This window comes from Megascapheus bottae, chromosome 6 (assembly GCF_031878675.1).
Source record: "Megascapheus bottae isolate mThoBot1 chromosome 6, mThoBot2.hap1, whole genome shotgun sequence".
NCBI classification, from domain to species: Eukaryota; Metazoa; Chordata; class Mammalia; order Rodentia; family Geomyidae; genus Megascapheus; species Megascapheus bottae.
This window is the reverse complement of record NC_143514.1, coordinates 50,806,467-50,832,937: the sequence shown is the minus strand read 5'-3', so window position 1 is coordinate 50,832,937 and position 26,471 is coordinate 50,806,467. Positions and strand designations below refer to the sequence as shown.

The 26,471-nt window shown below is 42.9% G+C and overlaps 1 protein-coding gene across 3 annotated transcripts; it reads right to left on the bottom strand.

Annotated features, from left to right (window-relative positions):
• On the bottom strand, positions 1-25,645 carry Txndc12 (thioredoxin domain containing 12). Of its 3 annotated transcripts, XM_090334841.1 has the most exons (7): positions 25,281-25,645; positions 16,002-16,062; positions 8,071-8,123; positions 6,720-6,793; positions 3,531-3,600; positions 2,443-2,526; positions 1-841 (listed from the first exon to the last, which is right to left on the bottom strand). In XM_090334841.1, exons 1-7 carry the CDS (start codon positions 25,375-25,377, stop codon positions 762-764), a joined length of 519 nt encoding a protein of 172 aa, XP_090190967.1. In that variant the 5' UTR covers positions 25,378-25,645; the 3' UTR covers positions 1-761. The 3 variants fall into 3 exon arrangements, with proteins under 3 accessions (XP_090190967.1, XP_090190968.1, XP_090190966.1); XM_090334842.1 differs by lacking the exons at positions 1-841; positions 2,443-2,526; positions 16,002-16,062; positions 25,281-25,645 and adding an exon at positions 14,502-15,241; XM_090334840.1 differs by lacking the exons at positions 1-841; positions 2,443-2,526; positions 3,531-3,600; ... (2 more) ...; positions 16,002-16,062; positions 25,281-25,645 and adding an exon at positions 13,460-15,256.
• Positions 25,646-26,471: the final 826 nt, after the last annotated feature.

The window sequence follows — 26,471 nt, the reverse complement described above, 5'->3', positions numbered from 1 at the left end:
TTTCCTTTAAAAGTTTTATTAAAGTTCAATGGTACAACTAAGTTTATTTTATATTTGTTAACCCCAGTATAAAAATACAGTTGATGACTTGACAAAAATGGCTCCACACAGGGCTCAAAGGCTTGAGTTTCTTCAACAATAACGGGGAAAGCATGCTTCCAGCTGGAACTGAGTCCAGGCACACTGTCATTGGCCGTTCCTGCACACAGATGGGTGCAAACGGGGAAGCCAGAGCCGGACAAGAGGAAAGCAGGTGCAGAGATTTAAGATTATTCCCAGTAGAAATGGAGAAAAAAAAAAAAACAGGCTGGTCTTCTTGATAGGTAGCAGAATTACTGACTGACATTTAGAATTTGCTGTTTTCTTAGAAATTGATAAGGTATTCCCATAAAACGAATGCTGTAGAAAAGTTACTACTGGTCAAGGCAAGTCAAGTGGAAAGAAAGGGATAAAGATTCTAATTCCAATGCATGAGAAGTGGCTCAAGTGTGTGTCAAAATGTTTCACTCTTCATATTCAGGGGCAAATATTTAGCTGATAGGAAGCAGGAGAAGGAAATCTGCCTCAAGCTGCTATTTCCACAAAACACAGATCAGCTTCTCTCAGCAGTCCTCTTCCACATAAGAGAGCTCTTTACAACGTAGGTGGAAGCAAGGTTTCCTAATCAGTTTAATTTTTCTGGGTGAATCTTCGACATTCCCTCTATTGCAGTTTTCCTTTCAGAATATCAACTTTGCCACAAGAAGGGATATATGTTCATATTACAGCTCATCTTCAAAATGTTTCTCTCTGAAGGCATCACCGGTCAGCCTTTCTTGAGCTTCCTTCATCCCCTGAACAACTGTGAAATAAAGAGAAGGAGGGAAAAGCATGAAATAGATGTTTTAACATAAGACATTTGACAACAAATGTAAACTTCAAAAGTGTTTTAGGAGAAATATGAGAAGAGCACAAGATGCAGACTCAAAATCTACTTCTAGATTTTTAGTTCCTTTTTTTTTTTTTAAACCAGTTCTGGGGCTTGAACTCAGGGCCTGGGCACTGTCCTTGGACACTTTTGCTCAAGGCTAGTACTCTGCCACTTGAGCTACAGCATCACTTCCAGCTTTTTCTGAGTTTGTGGTACAGGGGAATCAAACCTAGGGCTTCATGCATGCTATGTGAGCACTCTACCACTAGGCTATGCTCTCGGGCCCTAGATTTTAGTTTTTAAGGTAATTACTTCACACATGACCATTAAAAAAATTAGAGAATATATGGACATGTTCCAGTATAGATTATGTCACTGTGGAAAGTTAGTAGCATTCTAAAGAGAAAGGTAAATCTTGAAAGACAAGAGTCGGGGATCTAATGCCCAGCTGACTTTCTTGATGGAGAAAATCTTCTTTTCTGAGGATCATTTGATTATGGAAGACAATTGTTTCTTTATCCAGGGAAAAGAGATAGTTTCTAGATCTCTTCTTCTCTATTCTGAGCATAGGAGCTTTTATGTGATTGATGACCTGGCAACCTTGTAATAGGGGACACATGATAACTTAGCAAACATCTCCTTTCCATAAACTATAGAGAAAAAAGAAAATAATAAATGACATAAATTTCTAGAATGCTTGTGTTCCAGAATTACAAACAGTACCAAAAAAAGCCTAAGTTCCATGATCTCACCTGTCTGCTGGATGCCCTTTCCTCTGCCTGGCTGCTGATTAGGTTTCATTCTTCAGAACTCAATCTACTCATACACTGGTCTAATAAACCTTAAAAACTCTCTATGTTGGGCTGTAGACTCCCATCCCTCACTTCCATGTTTGAAACATTCTCATGTCTTCCCAGAGGCAAATTCTTATACTTCTAAATCTAGTTAAAGTTTAATATCTGGAAGTTTAGTATCTTCTTAGACTTGATCTAACAGTTTGTTTTTCCCTAACTCTGGATTCTTATGGGAAGAATAATAGATACAATGAAGAAAAACGAAACAAAACCTGTGTGCCTTGAAAAACGTCAAGCAAAGACTAACTCAATGAACCTCAGGTCATTCAATTATCTCTTGTATTGGATTCTAGGATAGCAAAGGGCTCTGTTTTATCTTTCTCTTGACCACCATACAGGAATTTAGCTAAAAGCTTGATATCTGGGCTGGAAGTTTGGCCTAGGGGTAGAATGCTTGCCTAGCATTCATGAAGACTCCAGCTGGATTCCTCGGTACCACATATATAGCTAAGAAGCTGGGAGTAGTACTATGGCTCAAGTGGTAGAGCTCTAGCCTTTAGAAAGCCTAAGGACAGTGGCTAGGCCCTGAGTTCAAGCCCCAGGATTGGCAAAAAAAAAAGAAAAAAGAAAAAAAAAGTTTGATATCAAAAGAGGCAAGATTAGGAAAGATAAGCCTTAATTGTGATTTATCTAGTTAAATGTAACAACAGTCCCCCCTTTTCTCTCAGTGAATTGTACCTTGCTCAGCACTGACATAGAAATACTTGTAGCTGGGGTTTCCACTCTCATTGATGATTTCAGGATGTACCTTGCCACTGGGATCTGTTGTGGACAAAATGACACAGGGATTGCAGTAATTAAAACAAAAGTACCTCACAAACCAAATGGTATGTTAGGTCCACTGGTAAATAAAGCCTCACCTGTGTTGCCCATTTTCTTCCCATACTACTATTTACATTCCATACTGCAATCACAATAAATTCCTCATACTTCTTTAAACTTAGTATCCCATCCATGTCATGCCACATGTTATTCCTTCTTTCTGACATATTCCTTTTTTCAGTTTGATGATGATGATATTTGTATTTGTACCCTCCACAGAATCTACCTGAATAATGACTCAAGACAAGCTGGTCATTAATAATCTTTTAAAATTATTTGTGGAAATATATCTATCCATCAGTTGCATTATAAAAGGCAGATGGAAATTGGTTATCCATATCCCTGTAGCCTGACATATGGATGATGCTCAAATGACTGGCTAAAAGAATAAATGGAAGTCAAACACTTATTGCTGCTCTTAAAAGCATATGAGTGGGGCGCGGTGGCTCAGGCCTGTAATCCTAGTTACTTTAGGAGGCTAAGATCTGAGGATCAAGGTTCAAAGCCAGCCCAGATACAAAAGGACCTGGGACTCTTATCTCCAGTTAATTTCTAGAAAATGGGAAATGGGGCTTGGCTCAAAGATAGGGTGGTAGCCTTGAGCTGAAGAGCTCAGGGATAGTGCACAGGCCAACTTCAAGCCCTATGACCCACCAAAAAAAAAAAAAAAAAGCGCATAAAACTTTGTATAAGCTTACACTGCCCCCACCACTCTCTGAGCGCTAGTTGGCTCTGCACTTGCCATTCCTCCCTCAGCCTCCTGAGTAATAAGATTATAAGTATGTACTATATATTCAGCTGCCCTAATCACTTTTATCCTCTCTTTTCCTCTTGAAAAGAAAATTTTTGACATCTTAGAATAGTTTCACTAGGTAGAATCAGTGTGCAAGTCATTTCTAATTTGGTCTTCCTTGCCTATCTTAGATTAAAACCTTTTGACTTACCCAAGAAAAGGATTCGTGGAATATAACCCCCATCAGGACTGAAATCTTCATCCTTGGGTTCCTCTTCATCCTATTAAGATTAAATGTTAGCCAGGCATGGTGGTTCACACCTATAATCCTAGCTACTTAGGGGGCTGAGACCTGAGGATCATGGTTCAAAGCCAGACCTGGCACTAAAGACTGTGAGACTCACTTCCAATTAATCACCAACAATCAGAAGTGGCACCATGGCTCAAGGGGTAGGACAATAGCCTTGAGCTGAAGAGCTCAGGGACAACACTCAGGCCCAGGGGTAGGGCAGTAGCGATGAGCTAATGAGCTCAGGGACAGTGCCAAGGCCCAGAGTTCAAGGCCCAGAGTTCAAGCCCCACGACTGACCAAAAAAAAAAAAAGAAAAATTAAATGTTAACCTTATAAAAGGTAAGTCTTCCCTTTCCACTAAGCTCTTCAGTGGATTCCCCACCTTGCTCAGACCTACAAGGCTCTCCCATAGTACTTTTCAAACTTCATGCTGTATCTTGCTCAGTTCTCTCTAGCCACATGACCTTGTTTACTGTTGCCGTTATTTAACAAACCAGATGTGCTCCTAATTCAAGCTTTTGTATTTGCTCTTACCTTCGCTTGGACATGGATCCCCTATGATCCCCATAGCGTATGCCCTTTTTCTGCCCCAGATCTTTTCTCAAATGTTAGCTTCTTATGTAACCATCTATTTAAAACTGCAAGTCATCTTTCTATCCTTTATTTTTAGCATTCCTAGCACTACCACTTGACATAGTTTGTCTTTACACACTACAATTGTTATTTCAATGAGAAAATTTTGCTTAGTTCAATGCTGTACTCCCAATACAGCTCTGATATTCATGCACTCTCTTGAATGCATGAATTACAACTGTGAATTAAGTCTTCGCAGACAAAACAACCACACAATTCAATCATTTATATATTACATTCTAGGGACTGAAGACCCTGTACATACTAGGCAAGTACTCTACCAGTGCTTTGCTTGGACTCAGTGCCTGAGCACTGTCCTTGGGCTTTCTCAAGGCTGGTGCTCAACCACTTAAGCCACATCACCTCTGGCCTTTTCTGTGTATGCGGTACCGAGGAATAGAACCCTGGGCTTCATGCATGCTAGGCAGGCAACTAACTCTACCAGTTGGCCACGTTCCTGGTCCTCTACAGCTGATTTTTGTTGTTCTTGTTTTTTCTGAGAGAGGGCCTTGGTGTCTAGCTCAGACTGCCCTGAATTTAAAGATGCTCCAAGCTTTTGCTTCCCAGTGTTCAGATTAGAGGAGTGAGCTCCCACACACAGCTTCTTTTTTTTATTTTCCTTTATTTAAAAAGAAACCTCTAAGCTGGGTGCAGGTGGCTCATGACTGTAATCCTACCTACTCAGGAGGCTGAGATCTAAGGATGTGGCCAGCTGGGGCAGAAAAGTCCCCTATGAGACTCATATCCAATTAACACCCCCTCCTCCTTACCCCACCCCCAAGTCAAAAACCAGAAGTGTGGCTCAAAGTAATAGAACTCTAGTCTTTTTTTCTTGTTGGTCATGGGACTTGAACTCTGGGTCTGGGCGTTGTTCATGAACTCTTCAGCTCAAGGTTATTGCCCTACCCCCTGAGCCACAGCACCACTTCCTGTTTTCTGGTGGTTAATTGGAGATAAAAGTCTCACCTTCTTTAGTGCCCAGACTTTAGTGTCCCTGATGGCTTTGAGCCATGATCCTCAAATCTCAGCCTTCTGAGTAGCTAGTAGTATTACCGGCATGAGCCACCACACCCGACCTAGAGCTCTAGTCTTTAGCTCATGAACAACTAAGTTTAAGTCTCATGACCAACCAAACAACAAAAAAGAAATCTTTGAAGCTCACACCAGAAATCCTAGCTACTCAGGAGGCTGAGATCTGAAAAGTCAATTTTCAAAGCCAGCCTGGGGAGGTAAGACTCCTAGGACTCCTCATCTCCAGTTAACTTGCCAAAGAGGGAAGTAGAGATGTGGTTCCACTGGTAGAACTTCGGCCTTGAGTGAAAAAGCCAAACAAGAGCACAAAGTCCTCCTTGAGTTTAAGCACCGGTACCAGCACACATACACAATAAATAAATAAATTTATCTCTGAAGTAGGAAAATGTTCACTGAAGACACTCTGTCTTTACTGAATAATGGCCCGAATTTATCACAGAAAGTGGTGAGCTCGTGTGCATGGAAATCACAGTAGTGTGGTTTTCATTTTAGGGATTTAAATGGGTTAATTTATTCAAATGCAGTATAAATACTAGCTCTGACAAAAATAAATCAGCACTAGGCTGGCTATCTACTAGCTAGCAATACAGGGAACTTGTTGCCTCAATATTAACTGTTAATATGTTCAAAAATTTTTTGATTAAGTACATTGTTTAGAGAAAATGTAATTTGTTTAGAGAACACTGCTGGCTAGAAGCATATCATGGAGCATCCACACCACTAGGTCATAGTACCTACTCTCACTTACCAGGCTACATAACTTTGATGAAATGATATACCTTCTGGAGGTCTAAGGTATTCCTTCTATAAAATGGAGTATCAGTAGCCTAAAAATCCCTTATTAAGTCTAAGTCTGGTTATTCTCTCTCTCTTTTTTTTTTTTGCCAGTCCTGGGACTTCAACTCAGGGCCTGAGCACTGTCCTTAGGTTTTCTAAAGGCCAGAACTCTACCACTTGAGCCACAACACCACTTCCAACTATTTCTATGTATGTGGTAATGAGGAATAGAACCTCAGGCCTTCATGCACGCTGGGCAAGCACTCTACCACTAGGCCAAACTCCCGGCCCTAAGACTGGATATTCTGATTCAGGATTCCAAAAGTTGAGTCTATATGAAGTTCCTAAAAGATGTCTTATGAGAAAATAGGAAGGTTGTCTATATAAGCCTACCACAGACTAGTAGTTTGCAGGGAGTTGTAGCTTCCATGTATGATTAGAACTTCAGAACAGCTATTCAAAGATACAAAACTAAGAAGGAAAGAACTTTAAAATGTAATTATCTTATTCAAGTTCTCCTTTCCTACTCCTTTCCAAAGCAGATGCTAGATCTGACATAAATATATTAAGAAGCTTACTTAATATAATTTTATACCATGGACACTAAGTCTGAAACAATAAAATCTTAAAGTAATAGCAAAAAGCAAGAAAGTCTTTAAGTCTTACCTCCAGATTTACCATAACAAAATTATGAGAAAGTTCTGAAATTTCTGTAGATTCTGCAAATTTGGGTTTTAATGCTGGGGGATGAAAAGAAAAGAACATTAAAATAGAAGAAAACAGAAGAAACATCATCATACTTACTAATTAATTGTAGTAATTCAGACTTTCCTGATTCTTCTTTTTTAATTCCTTGCCTGTCCTAGGGTTTGAACTCACCTCCTGGGCACTGTCCCTAGGCTTCTTTTGCTCAAGCCCAGTACCCTATTATTTGAGCCACAGCACCACTTCTGGCCTTTTCTGTTTATGTGGCACTGAGGAATCGAACCCAGGACTTCATGCATGCTAGGCAAGCACTCTACTTCTATGTCACATTCCCAGTTCCTAAACTGATTGCTTGTTTTGTTTTTTGGTTTGGGTCATGGGGCTTGAACTCCAAGCCAGGGCACTGTCCCTGAACTTTTCAGCTTACTGCTAGTGCTCTACTACTTCAGCCACAGTACCACTTCGGGTTTTCTAGTGGTTAATTGGACATAAGAGTCTCACAGACTTTCATGCTGGCTTTGAATCGAGATCCTCAGATCTCAGTCTCCCAAGTAACAAGGATTACAGGTATAAGCCACCAGAGTCAGGCAATATCTAACTTTTATACTCTTTCTCCAAGCTGGATTTTGTTAAGTACAATATACCACAGATAAATACTATTCTGTCCCTGGGAAAGGGGCAGGGCAGTATAGCAAAAGAATGTATTACACAAAATCAAATAATGTTGGGTTTTAATTTGGTCCCATCTCTAAAGATTCATCTAACCCCTTCTGCCTCTGGCACATGACTTCAGCTTCCATTAAGATTTATTGCCTATAAGACTTACTAAAATGCTTAATTTCATATTGTACCATATTGTATCATATTGTATCATAAATCACCTCATCCTCCCAAAAGCCCTTTGAAAATAGAATTGCAAATTTCATGAAGGAAGAGAATGTATGGCATATATTTGTGTTCCTTCATTTTCTGTCAGTAAGTGGGGCTTGAACTCTGGGCCTGGGCACCGTCCCTGAGGAATTCAGCTCAAGGCTATCGCCCTACCCCTTGAGCCACAGCACCACTTCGGTTTTCTAGCAGTCAATTGGAGATAAGAGTCTCATGGTCTTTAGTGCCTGGGGTGGCTTTGAACCTTGATCTTCAGAACTCAGCCTCCTGAGTAGCTAGGATTATAGGTGTAAGCCCACTGGGCCTGGCTGTATTTGTGCTCCTTAAAGCATTTAGTAGTGATGTGCCAGTCATTCTACCATGCATTAAATAGTAAATATTTCCCAATGTGTGTAGGTATCTTAGGTTGAGCAACTGTTCTTACCTTTGCAAGCTCCACACCAAGACTTGTGAATAATCACCATTAGGGGCAATCCACTTAAAAAAAAAAAAAAAAAGAAAAAGAAAAATTACTATTCTAGCAATCCATTTCTTCAAAGCTATTTTAATAAAACAACTAGTTTTAAAAGACTAATGTATAAAGACTATAATGTGATAACAATTGGAAAATCATAAGCCAACCTAAATATTCAATAACAATAGACTATTATCAGAAGAGAATTAAATTAAGGGTAAAGGGCTAGGAATGTGGCTTAGTGGTACTTGCCTAGAACCATGAAGCCCTGGAATTGATTCCTCAGTACTACAACAACAACAAAAACTCAGGGACAGCCAAGAGTGGTGGCTTACACCTGTAATCCTAGCTGCTCAGGAGGCTGAGATCTGAGGAACAAGGTTCAAAGCCAGCCCAGGCATAAAAGGACCTGAGACTGTTATCTCCAATCAACCTCTAGAAAATGAAAGTGGGGTTTGGCTCAAGGGTAGGGTGGTAACCTTGAGCAGAGTTCAGGGATACAGCCCAGGCCTAGGGGTAAGGCTGAAAAGCTCAGGGACAGTGCCCAGACAGAGTTCAAGCACCCACAAAACAAAAAAACAACAACAAAAAAAAAAACCTGGCACTGGTGGCTTATGCCTATAATCCTAGCAACTCAGGAGGCTGAGATCTAAGGGTCATAGTTCAAGGCCAACCCAGGAAGGAAGGTTTAACCACTAAAAAAGAAGGCCTGAAGTGGAGGTATGGCTCAAGTAGTAGACCACTAGTGTTGAGCAAAAAAGCTTCAGAGACAGTGCCCAGGCTCTGGGCTCAAAAAAAAAAAAAAAAAAAAAGAAAGAAAGAAAGAAAGAAAAGCTAGCCAGGCACGGTGGCTCACACCTGTAATCCCAGCTACTCAGGAGGCTGAGAAATGAGAATCATGGTTCAAAGCCAGTCCAGGCACTAAAGACAGTGATACTCTTTATCTCCAATTAACCACTAGAAAACTGAAAGTAGTACTGTGGCTCAAGAGGTAGCCTTGAGCTGCAGAGCTCATGGACAACGCCCAGTCCCAGAGTCCAAGCCCCACAACCCAAAAAAAAAAAAAGCTAAGAAAAAATTGTAGAATAGAAATACCAAATTGTGGGGCCGGGAGTTTGGCTTAGTGGTAGAGTGCTTGCCTAGCATGCACAAAGATCTGGGTTCAATTCCTCAGCACTACACACAGAAAAAGCCAGAAGTGGTGCTGTGGTTCAAGTGGCAGAGCTCTAGCCTTGAGAAAAAGCCCAAGGACAGTGCTCAGGCCCCGAGCTCAAGCCCAGGACTGGCAAACAAACAAAAAAAGAAATACCAAATTGTGGGCTGGGAGTGTGGCCTAGTGGTAGAGTGTTTGCCCAGCATGCATGAAGCCCTTGGTTTGATTTCTTGGTACCATGTACACAGAAAAAGATGGAAGTCTGGGCCAGAAGGGTGGCCTCCTGGTAGAGTACTTGCATAGCATTCAAAAAGCCCTGGGTTTGAGTCCTTGGTACAACATGTACAGAAAAAGTTAGAAGTGGTGTGGTGGCTCAAGGGATAGAAAGTTAGTAATAAGCCTAAGGTGAAGTACCTGAATAATGACATTCATTAAATGAGTTAATTCATATTAATCCATTACAATTTTACTGACATTTAGTAAATGTTATTATGTTTGGCATCAGTAATATTGTATCTGCTAGATAGGATAAAAAGACAGTTGATAGTACTCAGGCCCTGATTTCAAGCCACAGGACGTGCCCCCCCCCAAAAAAAACAAACAGCTGGGAGTTTGACCTAGTGGTAGAGTGCTTGCCTGGCATGCACAAAGGTTGGGGTTCAATTCCTCAGTACCACATACATAGAAAAAGCTGAAATAGCCACGCCGGTGGCTCACGCCTATAATCCTAGCTACTCAGGAGGCTAAGATCAAGGTTCAAAGCCAGCTCAGGCACAAAAGGATCTGAGACTCTTATGTCCAATTTGCCTCTATAAAATAGGAAGTCAGGCTTGGCTCAAAGGTAGGACAGTAGCCTTGAGCTGAAGAGCTCAGGGACAGCCCCCAGGCCGAGTTCAAGCCCCAGGACCCACAAAGGAAAGAAAGAAAGAAAGAAAAAGAAAGGAAGGAAGGAAGGAAGGAAACAAGGAAGGAAGGAAAAGAAAAGAAAAGAAAAAGCTGGAAGTGGTGATGTGGCTCAAATAGAATTCTAGCTTTGAGAAAACCCAAGGACAGTGCTCAGGTCCTGAGTTCAAGCCTCAGGAATACCCCCCCCCTCAAAAAAAGGGAAAAAAATACCGAATTGCAATACTTTAAAAACCCTGCTATACTGCTAAATGATAAAATCATTGAAAACAGTCTTTTTGTAAGAATGCTAAATAAAAAACAACTATATACAACCAGATTTTAATTATACAGTGCATAAAGAACCTAAAGGGACGCATACTATAAGATTGCAGCTATCTATAAATGATTAAACTGGGTATTTCCCTACAATTATATATGACTTCTACAAGGAATGCACATCACATTATCCAACACCATATACCACATAACTAGCTACAACTGCACTTAACACACTGAAGTATATTTACTGCTTTCCATCTTCCTCCATGTTTGACACTTCCTAAGACAAGGAACTGTCAACTGTCTCTTGATCCTATCTAGCAGATACAATATTACTAATGCCAAACACATAATAGCATTTACCAAATGTCAGTAAAATTCTAATGAATTGACTCATGAAATGATATGAATTAACTCATTTAATGAATGTCAAATTATTCAGCTACTTTACCTTAGGCTTATTATAATTAACTTTTGAAGAGTTTTTACCTGCAATATCTGAAAAGCTAGTAAACTACATGAGAAACTTAAGCTAGATAGTGAGACATAGGTAGCAAAATAGCCAGTGTTGAGTATTATGTGACATTATGCTATGTACTTTACATTCATTTAAACATTTAAATCTTTTTCAACTCTAGAACAGACACTACTAGTGGTCAAATAGGAGACATTTAAAAATTGGTTTGAGGATGTAGCTCAGTGATGAAGCACTTACCCAGCATGTGCCAGGTGTGGGTCTGAATCCCAAGCACCACATAAAGGGAAGGAGCAAGAGTGGGAGCTGAGACTTCCAAGATTAAACACTTGGCCACATAAAATCCAGGCTCTGCTACCCACTCAGAAGTCTGACTTCAGAACCAATTTTTCTGATCACTAAATTGTATTCCAATTCAAACTGACAATCCAGAATCTATAGCCTTAAACACAATTCAACCAACCCAGAATTGGAAACTGAAAGTTGATAAAGGCCTGTAATGACCTAATCCAAATTTCCATTTCATGAATCCTCTTTTGTCTATTAGAAACTAAATAGAAGATGGTCCAGATTACCTGAACAAGAAAGACAGCATCAACAAAAGCAGCCCCTTTTAGAAGCTCCATCTAGTCAGAACACACATTTTGGAATGTTGTGCTTCCTCTTTTCTCTTAAGCAAAAACTCCTATTCATTGTTTTGGAACTGGATTAGCAAACTAAATCTGAAAGCAAAATCAAGTCCACTGACTGCTTCTGATGTTTACATTTTTAACACATGGTTGAAAAACAATCTGAAAATGTTTTGTGACATACTTAAATGTAATTCACATTTCAATGTTTACTTTTTTTTTTGCCAGTCGTAGGCTTGAGCTCAGGGCCTGAGCACTGTCCTTGGACTTTCTCAAGGTTAGAGCTCTACCACTTGAGCCTCAGCACCATTTCTGGCTTTTTTTCTATGTATGTGGTACCGAGGAATCAAACCTGGGTCTTCGTGCATGCCAGGCAAGCACTCTACCACTAGGCCAAACTTCCGGCCCCAATGTTTACTTTTTTAAACGGGGTCTAGTGTGCCTGGAACAAGCCTAAGAGTACCATCTTTTTTTTTTTTTTTGGACAGTCATGGGGCTTGAACTCTGGGTCTGGGTGCTATCCCTAAGCTCTTCACTTCAAGGCTAGTGGTATATCACTTTGAGCCACAGAATCACTTCTGTTCTAGTAGTTAATTGGAGATATGTCTCATGGACTTTTGTGCCTAGTCTGGCTTTGAAGTGATCCTCAGATGTCAGCCTCCTGAGTAGCTAGGATTATAGGCATGAGCCACTGGTGCCCAGCAATCTTTCTTGATCTTCATAGCTGGTGGGATCAAAGACAGGTACCAGCATGTCTGACTTATTGTCTGAGATGTCATCTCACTTTTTTTTTTGGCCAGTCTTGGGCTTGGGCCCAGGGCCTGAGCACTGTCCTTGGACTTTCTCAAGGCTAGAGCTCTATCACTTGAGCCTCAGCCCCACTTCTGGCTTTTTTCTATGTATGTGGTACTGGGGAATCGAACCCGGGTATCTGTGCATGCTAGGCAAGCACTGTACCACTAGGTCAAACTCCCGGCCGTCATCTCACTTTCTGCCCAAACTGGCCTCTAACAGCAATCCTCCTGATCTCCACCTCCCAGGTACTTGAGATTATAGCTGTGAGTCACTCTGCCCACCTCATGTTTGAGTATTTTTTACAACTTCTCAAGGGCAAGCATTGATTAGTAAGTATATTATTCACTACTATTCAATGAGGCCAACAAGACAAGCTTACAGTGATTTCTGCCTTGAAATATAGAAAGAAGCACAGTAGTTATGAAAGTCATCAAAGCATCATTCTAGGCCAAACCATCTAGCTCTTCCTAAGCACTATTATAATACTATCAGCCAACTGCATAGACAATACTTATATGTATAAAATGTTACATTAAGCCAGAACCACCAATGGTTCATGGCTATAGTCCTACCTATTCAGGAGACTGCGATCTGAGAATCCTGGGTTGAAGAACAGCTTTAACAGCAAAAGTCTCTGAAACTATATCTCAGTTAAAAGAACACAATTCCAGAAGTGGAGGTGTAGCCCAAGTAGTATAGTGACAGTTTTGGGTGAGAGAAGCCAAGGAACAGCTCCCAAGGCCTTAATTCAAGCCCAGTACCAACAGAGGAAAAAAAAATTAAATTAAGCCAGGCACGGTGGCTCACACCTGTAATCCTAGCTCCTCAGGAGCCTGAGATCTGAGGATTGTGGTTCAAAGCCAGCTGGGGCACACAGTCCAGGGGACTCATCTCCAATTAACCACAAGAAAACCGGAAGTGGCACTGTGGTTCAAAGGGTAGAACGGTAGCTTTTAGCTGAAGAGCTCGGGGACAGCACCCAGGCCCAGAGTCCTAGTCCCACATCTGACAAGTTCGATAAACAAATTATAAGAACTCAAGTTCCACACTTTAAGAGATTACATCAGACTCTACTTTTAAAATATTTTATTTGAGAAAATACTCTAGTGATTATGTCTGCCACAAAAATGAAAGCTTTCCAAAGACAGGAAACAGTGGATTTATTTTTCCCTACTCCCAGGATTGTCTACTCCAAAGTAGGCACTGTATGAAAATATTTGTGGTATGAAAACGCCAGTGTAGGTACCAACTATGCCACTCCCAAATTTTGTCCACAAATTGTTTTAGAACAATTTTCATCTATCCAGGTGGAAAATATCAAATGGTATGTGAGCTCTCCTCTGGAAGTAGTTGCCAAAATTCTCCAAGCTCCTTCACCCTTTTCCCCAGTCTCAACTTCTGCTGTAAATTCAATTTTTGTATCACATCAATATGATCTTCAAGCCTTCAGACAACCCAGACTTTCTGAAGTGGAGTAGAAGTTAGGCGGGAACCACAGCTTCCCTCTACCCTTCGAAGATCAGTGCAGACTCTGGCTCAGATACTGAAGAAACATGTTGGCCAATTGAGGCAGGTTCTCATAGTTGGGGTGCATTTTAGTATAGGAAATAAATTGGCGACGGAGACGACTCAATTCTGCCATGGTCAGGGGCCGTGTAAATAGCAGGTGCTCTGTGGTGCCAGGAAGTTTTAGCAAGTCCCCTGGGATGGCGCTCTTCTGAGCTTCCATCAGTCCAGTCAACACTTGGTTGGTGACCTGATCCAACTGATGGAGAAAGCTGCTGGAGGCTAGGGGCTGGGACTGTGTAGCTTGATGGGGTGGAGGAGCTCGATTCTCAAACAGAGCAGACCGAATCTCTGCAAAGGGCAGCGGCTCTTCCAAGCCCACCACCGTAAACAGAGGTCGATCCCAGCGGTTCCGGGAATCGGGAGCCTCAAAGCGCAGCGTGAGCGCTTCCACAAGTTCGGGAGAGAAAAAAGCACCGGACACACATTTTGCAGACTTCTGGTTCTCTGGAGTCGTTAGAGCTGGACAATCGGATGTCTCTATCTCCCGGCAATCCAGTTTGGGTACGTCGCCCCGGACTGCCCCATTTAGCATAGACCCCGGAGCCAGTTCCCTACGCACACAGGCGCCGGCCGCTGCAGGTTTCCCGCCCTCCTCCGCGCGCGCCCTCCAACTTACGCTGAGGTTCGGGACCCGCCTCTCCGCCACGTCCGCCGCCTCCCGCCGCGGGCTCGGACTGCCGGGCTGGACGCAGTAAACCAAGCAGAGAGTTGTGCGCGCCGCCCGCGCCAGGCAGTAGAGCTCGTAGCGGAAGCCCTTGATGTAGTTGAGCGAGTCCAGGATGACTACGTCGTGGCGGCTCAGGCGCCGCTCCACCGAGGCTCGCAGAGCCGCGCGCAGTGCCTTCTCACGGGCAGAGTCGCCGTACACGGTCGCATCCTCCACGCCCAGCACCGAAGCATCATCCACCACGTGCACCGCGCGACCGTCGGCTTCAAGTGCCCCACGCAGTTCTTTTGCACGCCGACTCTTGCCGCTGTAGGGCAGCCCGCAAAACACCACGAGCGGCATTTCCCGTAGAAGCCGCCAAGCACAACCACCCGGGGTTGACTTCCGGGTCGACTGCGCTTCCGGAACAAACCGGAAGTGAAAACTCAGCTTCCTGTTCTCGTAGCCACGGGCGGGCTCTCGCGTTTCTAGGGAAACGGCTCTAGGCCAACTAGGCCCAGGTCCAACTTCCTCAAAAAGGAGATGCAGAGGCTAGAATGGCTACTGGTGTTTGTGCCAACTATATCATGCTTCAGGGAAGTGTGATCTTGTGGTCAAAGATTATGCCCACCCATTTATTGAGGATTTAGTGAACATCAAATAGTGCAAAATTATTAGCCACTATGTTTGTTTGCCAGTCAGGGGTTTGAACTCAAGCCTAGCCACTGTCCCTGAGCTTCTTTTGCTCAAGGCTAGCCACTCTACCATTTGAGCCACAACACCACTAACAGCCTTTTTTGTTTGTGTAGTACAGAGGAATCGAACCAGGGTTTCATGCACACTAGGCAAGCACTCAGCCACTAAGCCACATTCCCTACACTACTTACTAGCTGTTTAACTACTCTGTACACTAGTTTTTCTCTACTTTTTTTCCTTAAGAAGAGGTCTCTTACAGCTGACCTACAACCCAATATCCTAGCCTCCTAAAGGCTGAGATTATAGGCATGTGTTGCCACAGTCTACTATTAGTTTTTTTAACTGTTAAAAGAAGGTAAAGGGGGCCAGGAGTTTGGCCTATTGGTAGAGTGCCTGCCTACCAGGGTTCTATTCCTTGGTACCACATACATAGAAAAAGCTGGAAATGGTGCTGTGGCTCAAGTGGAAGAGCTCTAGCCTTGAGAAAGTCCTAGGACAGTGCTCAGGCCCTGAGTTCAAGCCCCAGGACTGGCAAAAAATAAAGGAGGAGAAAGGAGGAGGAAAAAAAACAGTGCCCATCTCATACAGTTGTTGGGAGAATTAAATAAATTAAAACAATTTAATGCCTGATACATAGTAAATAGTAAATTCTGGCTAAAGTTGTTGCTTTTGGACAATTTGCTGTCTTGGCACAAGTCTTCACTTGAGATTAATGCTAGAAGTTGATGGCTAGAAAGTTTTGCCATAAATGATCTGCAACTTAATGTTTTGTACCTGGCAGCTGCTTCTCTCTTCCCATCTTCTAGTGTCCTCCAGTGAATATGATCTCCAAAACCTGGAAGGAAAGAACCTTATAAACATTCATATAATGGACAAAGGACACAGACCCAGGAAAGAAATGTGGCATGTTCTTTTTTTTTTTGCCAGTCCTGGGCTTGGGCTCAGGTTTTGAGCACTGTCCTTGGACTTTCTCAAGGCTAGCATTCTACCACTTGAGCCTCAGCACCATTTCCAGCTTTTTGTTATGTATGTGGGGTACCAAGGAATCGAACCCGGGTCTTTGTGCATGCTAGGCAAGCACACTACCACTAAGCCAAACTCCCGGCCCCATGTGGCATGTTCTTAATATGTCCACAGGGGCTGGCAATGTGGCTTAGTGGTAGAGGGTTTGCCTAGCATGCATAAAGCCCTGGGTTCAATTTCTCAGTACCACATAAACAGAAAAAAAAAAAAACACAAACAGAAGTGGCACTGTGGCTCAAGTGGTAGAGTACTACTTTTGAGTAAAAGAAGCTCAGGGACAGCACCCAGGCCCTAAGTTCAAGCCCCACAACTAGGGGGAAAAAAAAGTCTAACTCTTGAAGTTAGGCTCTACAAAGTCTTTAGGAATTGGGCCGGGAGTTTAGCCTAGTGATAGGGTGCCTGCCTAGCATGCATGCACAGAGACCTGGGCTCAATTATTGGTGCTACATATGTAGAAAAAAGCCAGAAATGGTGCTGTGGCTCAAGTGGTAGAGCTCTAGCCTTGAGAAATCCCAGTGCCCAGGACAGTGCCCAGGCCCAGAGTTCAAGGCCTAGGACTGGCAAAATAAATAAATAAAAAAGACTTTAGGAATTATGGCACCTGAGGACCCCTACCTTTTCTACCTACCCTCTCTTCCAATTCAATGTAATCCTAGAAAGTATTTCTTCTGATGTTTTCTGGTTCCCACGCAATTCTACTCTCTGCCTCACAGCATTTCCCAAGCTAAACTGCAAATGTGTCTGTCTCCCTCACTGCATATAGACGTTCTTAAACACTAGACTATATCTGTCTTATTCTTTTCTGCTCCCCTAGCAGTAAGCAGCACACATAGCTGTAGTAAATTCTCCCATAAAATAGATATTGTGTAAATGAATCTTTATTAGATTAAATCACATAGAAATTTAAATTTTATAACTAGAATGCTAAATGCTATTTATTAACCATCTTATTAGGTGTTCAGCATGTTACATGTGCTAACTCATTAAAATCTGGCCTTAATAAATCATTTTTTTTTTTGCCAATCCTGGGACTTGAACTCAGGGCCTGGGAATTGTCCCTAAGTTTCTTTTGCTCAAGGCCAGCATTCTACCTCTTGAGCCACAGCACTACTTCTGGCTTTTTTCTGTTTATGTGGTACAAGCAGGGTTTCATGCATGCTAGGCAATCACTCTACCACTAAGCCTCATTTCCAGATTCCCTGCTTAATAGCCCACTTTTATCTACTTCTCTATATTCTAGTTTTTTCATTATTATTGTTTTCCTTTTTTTTCCAGTCCTAGGGCTTGAACTCAGGGCCTGGGCACTGTCCTTGAGCTTTCTCAAGGCTAGAGCTCTACCTTTTGAAGCAAGCTTTTTCTATGTATGTGGTACTGAGGAATCGAACCCTGGTCTTCATGCATGCTAGGCAAGCACTCTACCACTAGGCTAAACTCCAGGCCCAGTTTTCTCATTATTGAAACAGGCGTATTAACTATCTCCTAACTCTATTACTGAATATTAAATGTTATACTATATACATGTATATGACATATTATATATACATAACATACACACACACATATAATACCTTAACATAGTGTTTATATTGTAAATAATCAGTAACCAAGTAGCCTGAGGACCTCTTGAGGCTCAGAGAAGTCACATCAGCTATAACAGTTCACATTGCTGCTAAATGGCCAACCAGGGATTTAACCTTCAATCCTGTGGCTTTTGGGTTACTACATGTATCTCCTAACTTTCCTCTCACCCTTCTCCACTCCTAATTCTAGAGTTGATTTTAGGGCCTTGCATTTGCCAGGTAAGCACTTTACCATGTGGAGTTATGCCCTCAGATCCAAACCTTTTTTTCCCAGAAATAAATTCAAATCTTACTGTCATCACAGGGAAATAAAAGCTCACAGATAAGCACATTCAAGTAGTATCCAAACAGATCATCATCACCTTTCAATCTTAACAGCAGGAACAAGAAAAGCATGTCATTTGCAGAGGCCCAGTTTAATCCTAAAGATTGAAACTAGAAGCCAGGCAACGTGGCTCACCCCTGCTGTAATCTTAGCTACTCAGGAGGCTGAGATCTGATTCAGGTCGAGATTCAAAGCCAGTCCAGGCACTAAAGTCCAATTAACCACTAGAAAACTGGAAGTGGCTCTGTGGCTCCAGGGGTAGGGTGGTAGCCTTGAGCTGAAGAGAGAATTGGAAGATGGCTAAGGTGATCAACAATTCTTGCACCTTCAGTCCCCAAACAAAAAATTGAATTCTGCTTGAGCTTAGTGCCTGACAAACAGCCTGAAATGATATCTACCTACAAACAATGAAGTCCCAGATAAAACAGACCAGCAGAAGGTACACACAAGACTATCATTCATTAATAATGGAAGCCCCTCCTCCAGCACTAAGCAAGATAAAACCAGGTAAGAAACTGAAAGCAACCAGCAAAAGGCAAGACCACATTGAAAGCAAATACTTTGCAGCATCATAATGATGATGCTGCAAAACTGAGATGAGCCTGACTCTCCCTATTAACCCTAAACTCAAAAAGACATGTGGTTCTTTCTACAGGCACCTCCCTGAGATTTCCCAGTATACTCCACCACCTCTAGTTTTCAAACTTCTCTGAAGAGAATAATAATGATGAACTGCCACTGCAAGTTTAAGATCATAGATTACCAAAAATAGAAGAAAACAAGTCACCAGAAGGAAGAACAGAAGCAACAGAGTTAAACCATGAATGTGTTACGTATAGAAAATGTTTTTATTAAAATGCACTGACTCTGAAATTGGGCCCACAAATCAAAGCAGGAAAAAAGCTTAGTATCTCTGTGTCCATTCTGTATCTGTCTTGGTTCTAGGCCATTCTTTTTCTAGTCAACTTAGAATCCAGGAAGGACAAAACAGAAGATAGTCTCTTTAAAGAAGGATGGAGGGAACTGCCCCAAGAAAAGGAAAAGGATTCATTCTTAAGAATCTCATTCAAGCAACAATGACTTGCTATCTTGAGCTGAGGTAGCAACTAAAAGATAAACCCCACCCGGTTTTCCCAGGTGTATAAACATCAGGTAAGCCACCTAAGATATGTACAGATAGCCTGGCACAGGTGGGGCGATGTACCTAAGCCTAGCTATATACATTCCATTCTGAGCCCAGCTCAGATCTCATAAAAACTCACTTCTGAGTCTTTGCCACAGAAGACCAAGTCTAGACTGTTTCCTTCCTTTCTCTTCCATTTTCTTAACAGCTTCTCTAGATCTTTTGATTCTTTAGTATGCTTTTCCAAATTATCTGAAGGACTTTCAAGCATCTACCACTAAGACTAAGTCTACAGGTATAATACAACCAGACCACTGCATGTATCAAATTTTTTTAAGAACTCGTATGGAGGCTGAGAATGTAGCTTAGTGGTAGAATGTTTGCCTAGCATGCATGAAGTCCTGGGTTTGATTCCTCAGTGCCACATACACAAAAAAAGCCAGAAATGGCTCTGTGGTTCAAGTGGTAGAGAGCTAGCCTTGAGCAAAAGAAGCTCAAGAACAGTGCATAGGTTCTGAGTTCAAGCTCCATGACAAGCAAACAAAAACAAAAACACAAACAAACAACCCTCATAATAAACATACATTGGAAGCTGGGTGGGATGGCTCACACCTGTAATCCTAGCTACACAGGAGGCTGAGATCTGAGGATGGAGGTTCAAAGCCACTCAGGGAACTAAAGTCTGTGAGACTCTTATCTCCAATTAACCTCCAGAAAACAAGAAGTGGTGCTTAAGTGGTAGAGCAGTAGCCTTGAGCTGAAGAGCTTAGGGACAGCACCCAGGCCCAGAGTTCAAGCCCATGACCAAAAAAACAAATAAAATAAAACAAATGAAGGGATGCAGTTGTCACTTCACAATGGCAAATGAATGAGAACATTGACCTGAGATGTGGAAAACTCAGGTTCATTACTTTCTGCTTGAAAAAGAACCTTTACTATTACTAAAATCATGTGCCACCCTGAACCAGCCGTCCTCACTCCCAAGTCAGTGTGTATCTGAAGACAGTCCAGTTTCTGAAAGTGTTGCCTGCATAGCCAATTAATTTATGCCAGCTATCTGCAAAGCTAAAGTCCCCTCCACCAGCAGCTCTTTCTCTAAAACATTGTTTTTTAGAAAAAGAAAAGTAGGGGCTGGGAGTATGGCCTAGTGGTAGAGTGCTTGTCTAGCATGCACAAAGCCCTGGGTTCCACTGCTGGGTATCACATATACAGAAAAAGCCAGAAGTGACTCAAGTGGCAGAGCTCTAGCCTTGAGCAAAAAGTGTCCAAGGACAGTGCCCAGACCTTGAGTTCAAGCCCCAGGACTGGCAAAAAAAAAAAAAAAAAAAAAAAGCAAACATTTCTAAACACAGAATGTACGTCAGAATGTCCAAGCTTTTGCATATAAATTAAAGACATCACCCTATAGTTGGTGAAACCTAAATAACAGAAGGTCAAATGTCAATGTGAGTAGCCAAGTAATAGGGAGCACCATACTGATAGAATGACACAGTGGCTAACTAATGTGTCTGCGGTCACACAGACCTGAGTTAGAATCCTGCTTCAGCCACGTAATGGTTTTCACAACTGCAAAAATATAGCTCACAAAAATATCCATCCTGTAAGATTGTTATGACTGTGAATAGAACTATGAATAGAAGAAAAACATTTTATAAGTGTGAGTGCCAACTTTTTGTTTCAGCACCAACTTTTTATTCTAACAGATTTGGTAAAGTCATCTATTTCTGGTTTTAGGCAGGAAGTCACATGGATGGCCTCCACTAATGGTGCTCTAGTCTCTGCAGTGACAGGACAAGGTTCACTGGTTAAGTACACCAGTATTATTCTAGCTAGTCAACTTACTGTGTAAACTCCTGTGCCTCATTTTAGATTTTAATACTATTTCTCTGAAATAAGGACAATGATTTAAAAAAAAAGTATCCATCTCAAGTATTACTATAAGGATTAGACTAGTCCCTATGTGGAAAATGCACAGAACACTGCCTGGAAAATAGTATATCTACAGCAAATATTAATAATTTTATACTTTTCCCTATAAGATATATAGACTAAATTAATTAATTTATTTTGCCGGTCGTGGGGCTTGAACTGAGGGCCTGAGCACTGTCCTTGAACTCTTCTCAAGGCTAGAGCTCTACCACTTGAGCCAAAGCACCACTTCCAGCTTTTTTCTATGTATGTTGTACCAAGGAATCAAACTCAGGTCTTCGTGCATGCTAGGCAAGCACTCTACCACTAGGTCAAACTCCCAGCCCCAGACTAAATTTTTAGCTAACAATGAAATCATTTTAGAACTCTACAATGTTATATAGTTGAAGGGTACTAGAGAAACATTTTTAGTCCAACTCTTTTTTTGTGTGCTGGTCCCAGGGCTTTAACTCAGGGCCTGGGTGCTATCCCTGAGCTTCTTTGCTCAAGGTCCACCATTTGAGCCGCCACAACTGTACTTCTAGCTTTCTGATGGACAATTGGAGATAAGAATCTCAGGGTCTTTATTTCAAGGGCTGGTTTCTAACTTCAATCCTCAGATCTCAGCCTCCCGAGTAGCTAAGGTTTCAGGTATGTCACTAGTGCCCAAAGGCATAGGTGCCCAGTTCCAACTGTCTCATTTAATAAATGGTCACCTAGGAAGACCAGAATTGGTCAAATGGTCTGACAAAGATTAAAATATCAGTTTATCAAGCTGGGCTCGGTGACTCATACCAGTAATCCTAGCTACTCAGGAGGCTGAGATCTGAGGATCAAGGTTCAAAGCCAGCCTGGGCACAAAAGGACCTGAGACTCTTATCTCCAATTAACTTCCAGAAAACGGGAAGTGGGGCTTGGCTCAAGGGTAGGGTAGTAGCCTAGAGCTGAAGAGCTCAGGGACAACGCCCAGGCCCAGGGTCAGGGCAGCAGCCTTGAGCTTATGAGCTCAGGGACAGTGCCCAGGCTGAAAGCCCCAGGACCAACAAAAAAATAAAAATAAATCAATTTATCAAGTCCTGGTGACTCAACTCAGGGCCTAAGGACTGTCCTTGGATTTTTTTCCACAAGGCTAGAGCTCTACCACTTGAGTCACAACACCATTTCCAGCTTTTTTCTATGTATGTGGTACCCAAGAATTGAACCCAGGTCTTCGTTCATGCTAGGCAAGCATTCTACCATTAGGCCAAACTCCCAGCCAAAGTGGTGGTCATTTTTGAAACAAAGTTTCACCTTTTGCCTAGACCAACTTGGACCATGATTCTATTTTATGCTTCACACTATAGCTGGGAAAATAGGCATGACCAAGCACATCAACCTTTTTCTGTTGCTTGGAGGGTTTCATGAACCTTTATGCCAAAGCAACGTTGGGACCATGATTCTTCCTACCCAACTGCATAGCTGGAAAAAATAGGCATGCACCATTGCACTCAGCTATTAGTTGAGATTACTCTTAAGACACTTTTCACTTGAAACTGGCCTCAGACCACCATCTTCTCTATCTCCACCTCTAGAGTAACAAGGATTACAAGTGTGAACTAGCAGCCTCAGCTCAGATAGCACTCTTCTGGGAAGGAGGGTGAGTAGTGTATAATCTATGTCCTAAGAATCTATAATCAGGATATATATAAAAGTTTGATATTAATCCCTTTTAGCATGAAGTAAACATTCTCCCATGGAAGGAAATAATTAGTTCACTTTTACTACTTTCTAAGAGTGTGACACAATTTTAAGTATCTGTTGTTTTTATTGAATCCTCACAATGCAGCACCCTTTGTACTGAGCTGTCCTTCTATGTGTTGCTGCCATTAACCTGATATTTTCCTACTCAAAGTACATAATGTGCTGTCATGTGACTGCGTGCTGAAAAATGACAGAGATCACAGTGATAGTGTTTCTCAATCATTTCTCTTTCAATAAATATTCCTGAGCATAAACAAGAATCCTGGCTCACTATGGCAGATAATATTCATCAAAGATGGTGGCAACAATAACTTCCATCTCACATGCTCTTCTTAAAAATGTGATCTTCATGTATTTCTCATGGAGGGAGGGGATGGAGATGCTAATATCCTTTCCTTTGAACCTACCTTTAAGGAGTGTAACTGATTTAAGTTACTCACAAAGGCTAGTTGATAGATACCACATAGACCTTCCCTCCATTGTGGTACTCACTCTTCAAAACCAGTTGCCATACTATAAGGAAGTTTACACTAAGTAGCTAACACCTAGCTACTCAACAGACTAGTGTTGAGGATCAAGGATCCTCCACCTGAGGATCAAGGTTTGAAGCAAGCCTGTTACAGAAATCTGTGAGACTCTTTATCTCCAATTAACTAGCAAAAAAGCTGGAGGTGTCGCTTAAGTGGTAGAGGGGCAGTCTGAACCCAAAAAAACTAAGTGAAATCTTGAGGCCCCAAGTTCAAACAAAAACAAAACCAACCCATGCCCCAAAATTATATAAGTTGGAACCAGTTCCATTGAGGACCCCAGACAACCACACAGAGCTTATGGTGTAACAAGGTACAACAACTGATACTGAATACAAGACTGCAAGGGATTGCCTAGATCTACCACAGTAATTGGAACATGGTAAAATATCTGTTGAGTGTATGAGGCAGTTGTTATTATGCCCATTTCCATAGTTGAAGAATTAAGTGGTTAAGTCACAGGCCTGAGGAAGCTAAACAGGCATCAGAAAACAGTAAAATTCAGATCTACACACACCCCAACACTGTATCCTTCTGTCTGCTTCAGTATTTAGTTTTACTCCAAATGCACACTAGCCTGTTTTATAATGGGATTATCAGCACTTAAAACATACTGACCTAACAGGACTCATTGTGCAATTCCATCACAAATAGAAACTCACACAAAATAGAACAGTTTCTGACATTAACTAAATGTCAGTTTCTTCACCCTCACCAGCTTTCTAGTTCTTTTGGAAGGGGGTCAGTCTTTGGGCTTGAACTCAGGGCCTGGGTGCTATCCCTGAGCCACTTTGTGCTCAAGGATAGAGCTCTACCACTTGAGCCACAGCACTCATTCCGGCTTTTTCAGAATAGTTTATTAGAGACCAGCGTCTCACAGACTAATACAGCTTATAGTCAATCCAACTTTAATAAGTGCTGGTGATTGGGCTCTGGTGGCTCATGCCTGTGAAACTAGCTGCACCAGAAGCTGAGATCTGAGACTCACAGTCCAAGATCTAAGAATCACAGTTTGAAGCCAGCTGGGACAGAAAAGTCCCTGAGATCCTACCTCCAATTAATCAGCAAAAACTCAAACGTGGAGTTATGATTCAAATGGTAGTGCACCAGCCTTGAGTGGAAAAAGCCAAGCCAGAAGCCCTAAGTTCAAACCCCAGTACCGACACACACACGAAAAGTGTTGGTGAACAGTTTTTAAGCTTAGAACGAAGACAAGCTGAAATAGGCTGGAACAGAGATGACACACCACTTAACTTCTATTCACAACCACTGATCCCTGGCTCATAAAAAAATAAAATTAAATTAAAAAACAAAAACAAAAACCAGTTGCTACTAACATACTAGCTGAGCCACACCAAAAATAACGTTGGCGACCCTCTAACAGATCGGTTCTTCATTCAGCCCTTTCTAATGCACTTCCCCCAGGTCCTGGAGGAGGCTCTGCAGGAAAAAGTGAAGAATCTTCAGACCCAAGGCAGGACTCTGCAAATGCAGGTCTCCAGCCACTCCCTTTCTTTCTGGAGGGAAGCTGTGGCCGGTCCCCAGGGCTTACTAAATGACTAGCTCGGCGTTCCGTTCTCAAGCAAGCTTGTCTCGATTTAAGGGCCATTTCTTCCCTCGACCCAAGAACTGAAGAGATCTCTATGAAGTACAACCTCCCTCTCTGACCCTTCCCAGGCTCGCTACTCCCGACTCCGGGACACTGCCCCCCCCTCCCCCAAGAGCGGTTGATGAAAAAGAATCTGGCAGGGGTCTAAGAGATTAGACAGGAAGGGGTTACCCCAGACCGGGATCCGGGGTTGCTAAAGATTAAGAATGTGAGCTGACCCTTTCCAAGCCCAATGTGTCCAAGAGATGAGGTGACGAGGAGCAGCAAACTGAAGCCCAGCAAACAGGTGGCCCCGGGACGAAGGCACGCCTCCATGGCGGTCTGTGCGCAGAACTGCGGGCTGACCGGACACCGGCACCGATCCCTACCGACCGGCTCAGCCCAACCCTCGGGCCTTCACGGATTCTTTTTTTTCCCCCAAACTTTAAAGGAAGTGATGTTAGACGGATGTGGGTGGCGCCTCCGGGGTCTGGTGTAGGGTTGAGTGGGTTTAAAGGCGCAGATCACGTAGCAGGATGCCGGAGGAGTAGCTGGGAAGCGTGAGTTGCTTCCTTGTGGTCCTAGAATGTCCAGGTCCCGGAGAAATGTCCTGCCACCCCCCCAACCCCCCCCCAAAAAAAAGTGAGGACAAGGGAGAGAGAGATTCCTTTGCTGATGGTTTCTGCGTGCCAATCTTGCCCCTCCCGCCGGGAACCGCTCCTTTCATATTAAAAATGCCAATGATTGACCTGTCAGGTCAGCCATCCCCAGCTGAGGGTACTCCCCCCTTCTCCCTCCTCTGCACTGGATTTCACTGTTAGTTCCTGCTCGGGGGTCTTGGAAGATTTGGGGGGAACCGTCTGGCTGTGCACGGTCTCGTGCAGTGGGGAGGGGTCGTGCATTTCCCCACTGGATCGTCCCCCTCCCTCCCCCGCCCTTGACAACAGCAAGTCTTCCACTCCGGGATTGATGCAAAGGTCTAGGAAGCCAGACCCGGGGATGGGGAAGGAGGGTCTCTTATTGCACAGGTGACTTAGGTAGACCGAAGGTTCCGGGAAACCCACGACTGCGGGCATTCCAAGTGGAAAGCGTCCTTTGGTTGTATCTTTTGGTGGCGGTCGAGAATGTCTTCCCGATTTTTTCTTTTTCTTCCTCCCTCGACTACATACTAGTTGAAACGTCCCATCTTTTCTCCTCCGATTGGTGTGAACCCCCGCAGTTAGCTACTGAGTACACAGGGAGCAAAGACATCCGAATCCAGAGCACACGCACCCCAAACGTCCACAAGGGCGCCCTCCTCCAGAAATTCAGGGCCGACACAATGGAACGCTTGAAGCCCGCAGGCCGCGCGCGCCCTCGGCCCCCGCCGCCAATAGAAATATTGGGGTGCGCAGAGCAGGCTGGGCCTTGTAGTTGGGTGGCGCGCACCC

Bases quoted from the DNA above. Each gene is read 5' to 3' on its own strand.
- Txndc12 (XM_090334840.1), bottom strand. From the start codon at position 14,894: ATGCCGCTCGTGGTGTTTTGCGGGCTGCCCTACAGCGGCAAGAGTCGG.